The sequence below is a fragment of the Phalaenopsis equestris genome, unplaced genomic scaffold, assembly GCF_001263595.1.
Source record: "Phalaenopsis equestris unplaced genomic scaffold, ASM126359v1 Scaffold226288, whole genome shotgun sequence".
NCBI classification, from domain to species: domain Eukaryota; kingdom Viridiplantae; phylum Streptophyta; class Magnoliopsida; order Asparagales; family Orchidaceae; genus Phalaenopsis; species Phalaenopsis equestris.
The window spans coordinates 3,187-9,754 of record NW_018244309.1 but is presented as its reverse complement, the minus strand read 5'-3'; the positions used below and the strand labels follow the sequence as shown (position 1 = coordinate 9,754).

General features: G+C 36.2%; 1 protein-coding gene across 1 annotated transcript in view; it reads right to left on the bottom strand.

Moving 5' to 3' along the window:
- LOC110037879 (putative ABC transporter C family member 15) overlaps nt 1-2,998 on the bottom strand; it is a gene marked incomplete in the record, with an annotated part of 9,535 nt that extends 6,537 nt beyond the window's left edge. Inside the window, 2 exon segments of the mRNA XM_020742605.1 lie at nt 432-1,858; nt 1,943-2,998. Of these exon segments, the coding sequence (XP_020598264.1) occupies nt 432-1,858; nt 1,943-2,843 (2,328 nt within the window).
- Between the last annotated feature and the right edge of the window lie 3,570 nt (nt 2,999-6,568).

Below are 6,568 nucleotides of genomic sequence, written 5' to 3'. Positions count from 1 at the left end.
GTAGGGCCGAAAAACAATATTTAAGTCCTGGGCTGCCCACCACCTACAAGGGTTCTTTTGGGAGGTGACACGTCGCCCTGCTCCCGAGGACGTAGGCAAATTGCCGAATTTCATTAAATCTGTATGTTTTCTTCTTGATTTCTATAATTCTTGCTCTTTCTTTGCCTTAATCCCTCAACAATACCAGATGAATGATCAAATTATAATGAATTTTCATGAAATATAATGTACAAAGATTTGAACTAAATGATTTATATTACTCGTTGGCTACATTCAAAGCTGGATTGGATCTTGCTCAATAGATAAAGAACTAAGAAGCACAAAGCTAGAAGGGAAAAAACCAGTTCAACGTGACACATCCGCCTACAAAACTGATCACCATTCCAAGGAAGAGATTAAAATTAATTTAAAAGTAATCCAATTGTTCATACCTTGAAGAGATGTGCTCCAGTGCGAGCATCGACAGCACTGAAAGGGTCATCCAGCAAATAAACATCTGATTTGCTGTATATAGCTCTTGCCATCTGAATTCTTTGCTTCTGGCCTCCGCTCAGGTTCATGCCCCTCTCCCCCACAACAGTCATGTCCCCATCTGCCCATAATTTAATGTCACTATCCAATGCGCACCCTTCAATCACTTCTTCATACCATGCCCTTTCCATCTCCTTTCCAAACAGAACATTCTGTATGATTGTTCCTGTTTGAATCCAAGCACTCTGAGGTACATATGCTCTCGAGCCAAAAACCTTCGTGCCTACACCTGAAAGCTTTGGGATTTCTCCTATTAAACTACTGAGGAAGCTAGATTTCCCTGATCCAACTGATCCACACACGGCTATCTTTTCTCCTCTCATTATCTTGAGGTTTTTATCAACTTCAACAGTTGGTTTTCCCGTGCTCAAGTCCTGTTGCCAACTGTACTCCCCGGGTTCAATCTCGACTGCTATTTCTGAGTGATCTGTGTTATAGCATGAATTTGGGTTCTTTTGCTTGTCTTCTCGAATGAATTCCTGTATTCGATCCATTGAGACCTTTGTCTGAGTGATCACTGAAACGAGCTCTGGGAGATTGTAGATGGGTTCCTGAAGTATTCTAAAAGTGGCAAGAGCAGAGAGAACAGTACCTGGTGTCAATAGGATTTTGACTAGAATGCTGACACCGAAGGCGATGACCGAAACCAAAGTCGGAGATGCCCAGAAGAGAAAGGCGACTGCAGAACAAGTGTAAAGATACCTCTTCAACCAACCTCCTTCAACTTCTCTTAGACGAAGTATCTTAGACATGTAAACACTCTCCCATGAGTAAAGCTTTAGGATCCTAATACACTTTAACGTCTCTGATGTTGCCTTTATTCTGGCATCCTTGGCTTCCAAAATCTTGGAGTGAAGCTTCTTTTGAGATTCGGCCAGTGGGGTGTTGCTCACAATTATCATGATTGTTGTGAGGAGCGTGGAGAAAGATGCTGCAGCACCAAGATTCCTGTAAAGAATGACGAGAGCAAGAGTGACCTGAACAGGAAGCAGCCAGATGCCGTTGATGTACCAGAAGAAGTCTCCAATCCTTTCCACATCTACATCAAGAAAATTTATGATATTACCCCCGCTCATCTTTGAGTACTTGATCGTGAGAGCCTTTTTATAAAGGGACGCCATTAGTGCCGCTCGAACTCGAACACCAATTTGACGCGCTCCGAAGTACAAGTGCCTCTGAGACAGGGACTCCGCCATTTTGGCAAAGAAGAAAGTGAATGCAAGCATGTAGCCATGTACATGGCTACGCTTCTCATCCTCTTTGGATAGAAATTCAACAAAGTTTGTTATCAGGTAGAGGCACAGATACGAAGCTACTGTGTTGATGCCTGCAATAAACCATGAGCTTGTTTAGCACCTTATTTGTTGGATTGGACTGTAAACATGAAAACAGAAGGGAGGAAGTTGAGTACCAGCAAGAACAGCATTGAATACCAGAGGTCTCCATATAATATTCATAACAGCCCTACAAAGCGTCGAAATTTCTGGCTTCTCTCTCCGGAGCGATTCCTGAAGCATCGAGTATGCAGCTTCTGCTGTCTCTGAGTTGGGTAGCCGGGGAACATGGTGGATCTCCAATCTCTGAAACCAGCCCTTCTCAAAGAGAGGATTCAGCCATCGAAACGTTAGCTTGCTCCAGATTCCAGCATTGGACAAAGTTCGTGTCGAGGCATCTTCATTTTCATAATCATCAAGCAGTATAGGTTTCTCTAGCCCGCTGGAAACTCTAGGGATGTTCATACTAAAAGCACCAATACAGAGGAAGACGGATAAAGGAAAAGAAACAAAATCGGCAACAGTTGCAGCTGGCAAGAAGTTGGGTAATGCAAACAGCTTAAAATGCTTGGTGAGGTAAATGATTATGGAAAACAACTGGAACATTCCAGAGAGAGCCCACCAAGATACAAGAACACAGGGCCAGCCACTGCTCCCAGCCTTGGCTCTTCCCTTAATATAAATGGTGAAAAAGGTTGCAATAATCCAGGAAAGCGCGATGAAGAGAAGGTCCATGGGAATGGCTTCGATTTTCCAAGCCTTAAATGCGAAAGAACCAATGTATAGTGTAGAGATTAGAATGTTAGATAAAGCTACAATCTCAGACATGAAGCTGACTTCTTGTTTCACAAACAACCCCCTCCTTGATTTCGAGAAGTCTAAGAGCATCCATATTAGAAACACCATGAAAGGTAAAAAGTAGAATAAATCTGATGCACCGTCCATGGCCGCGAAAAAATGAACCTTGAGAACAGGGGACTGTTTTATTGTATGGGACGGAGGGGGGAGAAGGTGAAATGAGTTGTATTCTGATTCCATTCGTTGTTTACTAATGAGTGGCTTTCCCGAGCTATAAGGCGGCTTGGAAGCAGATGAGTGCTACGTGTCCTTGGCTAAAATTTTCACGTTCTCTCAGTCTCTCTCTCACAGCTAGGACAGATCCCAAACCTCACGTCCCTCCATTGGAAAGCTGACAATTTCCGGAATGATGTCATCATTTATGTGCTCATCGGGTATTCATGCGCGGGGGATCCGGGTGTGCTCATAATTTAAAACGAGAGATGGGAATTGATAGACAAATAAAAATGCGAGCTCTTAATGCGTAAATTCTGTAGATCGTGGTATGCCGGTTAACAATATAAAAATAGAGACAAGGGGGGGAGAAGCGAGAGATTTATATAGTTAAATTCTAGTGTTAAATATAGTGGTATTAATATAAAACTAGGGAGAAGAGCAGGAGGAGCGAGAGATTTATATTGTTAAATGACAAATTTCTAATGGCCTCTATTAAATTGAATTATAAATTAATAAAAAAATTCTGTATATAAATAGTAAAAGGAAAATCTAAATCAAACTAATCTTGATCTTTCATAGGAAAACTATTTAGTAAAGTATTAATCTTGAAGCAGTTTTTTTAACTGGAAACTTCCATAATTATATTTAAGTGTTTTGTCTTTCAATTTTAACAAATTTATTGTTAAATTTAACGATTTGATGAAACCAATTCCGTGAAATTATAAGTAATTTGATATGGATCTAAATGAGTCCAAATTAAACATTTAAAATATTGTTAGTGTTGAATCCCAATTTGGCTAGGAGGCCCACCCAAGTGATTAAAGCCTTCGAACAAAGCCAAAATGAGAGAGAGAGAAGAGAGGTGAGAAAAGACTTGCCACTTTGGTGCAAAATAGGGTATTCATGGGGTCTTGTTACCCTTTTTACATTATCAAATGTTTTTGATACATGGAGAGGATAAAAGATCTTAAAGTCCCTTCTTATACATGACAGAAGGGAGATGCATAAAATCTTATCACATGAAAAACCCATCAATTGAGAGGAGAGAGTGAGCAATGAAAGAAAATGACATTTTATAACTCCGCTTTTACAGGAGTGTACTGGTTATTCTATTATATAAACCTTTGTGGGCCCGACGTTTTGTCGTTTCCTAGCTCGGTTGACTAGGGTCGAGGTGGTGAATTGATCAATGTTGTTAGTCGGCCTTTTGGACGGAGACAGTCGGTCGGCTGGCCCTTTGGATATGAGCGACTGGGAGGATTCTTGGAGATAGTTGGGGAGATGGGTTCGTCTGGTGTATGTTGGTCAGCCCCAAGAGTTGAGTCGGTTGTCAATCCTTGATTCTTAGTAGTTAGTAGATTAATAGTTATACTTGAGCGATGATATCTTTCTTATTTTTGATAAAATGTATTGTATAGTATAACATTTATCTTGTTTGTCTGTTTGTGTTTGTGTTACAATTTTATAAGACTTGAAGAACATTTTTATATTCCAATGTTGATACATGTTATGCTAGTTAGACTTTTGTGTAGTTAATTTCATTCTAGCATGTTTAATTTAGATTTACTTTCTACTACATGTTTCCTATCCTGATAAATAACTGTAGATATTTTTGATAGACATTTGTGGTAGATAAAATTTCTAAATTGTTTTTCTTCCTACTTATATTTTCTGCACTAAATACTATACATGTTAAAAATCAAGTTTGGGGGTAGGAAGAAAATTAGATTTTAAAGTGAATATACTTTCTTTTAGTTTAATATTATTGCAAGCATGTTTAGGCTAGATTTACTTTCTCCAGCAGTCATTCTATCCTAATTATAAATATATATATAAATTTGATAGGATGTTGTAGTAGTCAAAAGATTTAACTTTTACTTTTTCTTCCTGCCACAATTTATGGAATATTTAAAAATGCAAGTTTGGGGGAAAAAAAATTTTCTTTTAAAAAGAAGTAAACTAAATTTTATTTGTACTCAATTAACCATATTTTTAAAATTAATTTAACATGACCTTGGATATTGGAGTTTAACTTTAAATGACTATATTTATGTTTGTAAATATTATGGTAAATTTAGGTAAAAATTTTTAATAATGAAGATTAATTCTAAAGTTAAAGATATTTGGTATGAAATAATTAGATTATGTTTTTCTACTTAAAAGTAAAGGAAATTATATTTTTGAAGTATTAAGAATTTTAGAGTCTCATGTAAAAAGAAAAGAATGAAATTTTATGAAAAATCATAAACTAATATGAATTTATAAAATGAAGAAATGTAAGGAGTTTTGATTTTAAGAAGAAGATAGTGAAGTTCAAAATTATTAAAGTCTATCCAAATAAAGTAATCATCATATGAAAAAAAAGAGAAAAAAAGAAAAAAAAGAGAAAAAGAAAAGAAAAATGAGTGAGGAGAAGCTTGAGGAGATGCTAAATAAAAAATTGGTTTCACTTGAATAAACTTAAAGAAAAGGCTTGATTACATTTTCTAAACTTGTATTAGAGTATTAGTAGCATTACTAGTAAAGTTTTCATGAAGTTCTTTTTTATATGAATTTTCTAAGTATCATTGATATGACAAATTGCAATTCTTTTGAAATGAATAGAGATTCAGAAATCTTAAATTTGATTGCTAAGTATTCTTAGACTTAGAGTTTGAATCTAAGTTATTTAAGGTTTTTCTTAAATTTTACTATTTTATTTATTAAACTAAAGTATAAAAGTTTATAAGTTAATTTCTATTCTAAGTTATATTTTTATGTAGTAAAAGAGTTACTTGAGGACAAGTAACATTTAAGTTTGGGTGATTTTGATACGCCTAAAAAATGTTCAATTTTTCTTATATTTTTAATGCCTATATTTGGCGATTTTCAATGATATTACACTTCAAAGGAAAATATTTTGTATATTTTTGGTTTCAGGTACAGAAAATGGATTTTTGGATAAAAAGAAGCAAAAATGATGCAATTTGGAGCAAAAACAAGCAAAAAAGAAAATTTTGCCCTCGCACATTTCGATATGTCTTTCTATGCTTAATCTCATTTACACTTCTCACACATTTTTTAATGAAATTAAACTTTAAAGAAAAGTTGTTTTTATGCTTATTTTTTTAGGTGTATATGTTAGAAACGCAACACAACTAAAATGGGGTGAAACGGAGCTAAAGCGGAGCCAAACGAAGCAAAATGGTGGAGCTGTGTAGGGTGGGAGCCGACAGCACCAGAGCCAACGCCGGCAGTGCCAAAGAGCAGAAAATTGTGCCAAAACGGCGCCAACAGCGCTCGAGACAGTTTGGAGGCGGTGTTCGGTGAAATTCTAGAAGATTCAATGTATTTGGACGCTTTTTGGAGGGTTGCTTGAGGCATCTCTTGGGAAATTCGTCCCTACACTACAATAGAGTGCTTTTATGTCAGAAAAACTGTGTGTGTGTGTGAGTGAAAAAAAATGGAGAATGTTTATAAATCTTAGAATAAGAGTAGAAATGTAGATTTCTACCTTTTTAGAGAGATTGGTAAGGGGATTTTGAGAGAACATTTAAGGGATTATTCTAGCATTGCATGAATCAACGGGAGACTTTGTGGGAGAGATTTTCATCTTTCTTTCAAGGGAAAAAATCTAAGTATTGTGTTCTTAATTATCTTATGATTTTGTAAACACTTATCTAGTGGATTTGCTTTGATTTAATGAAGTTTTTCATTGTGTTTTCTTCATGCTTTGTGGTGTGTTTCTCTTACTCTTTCTTTTTCTTTCT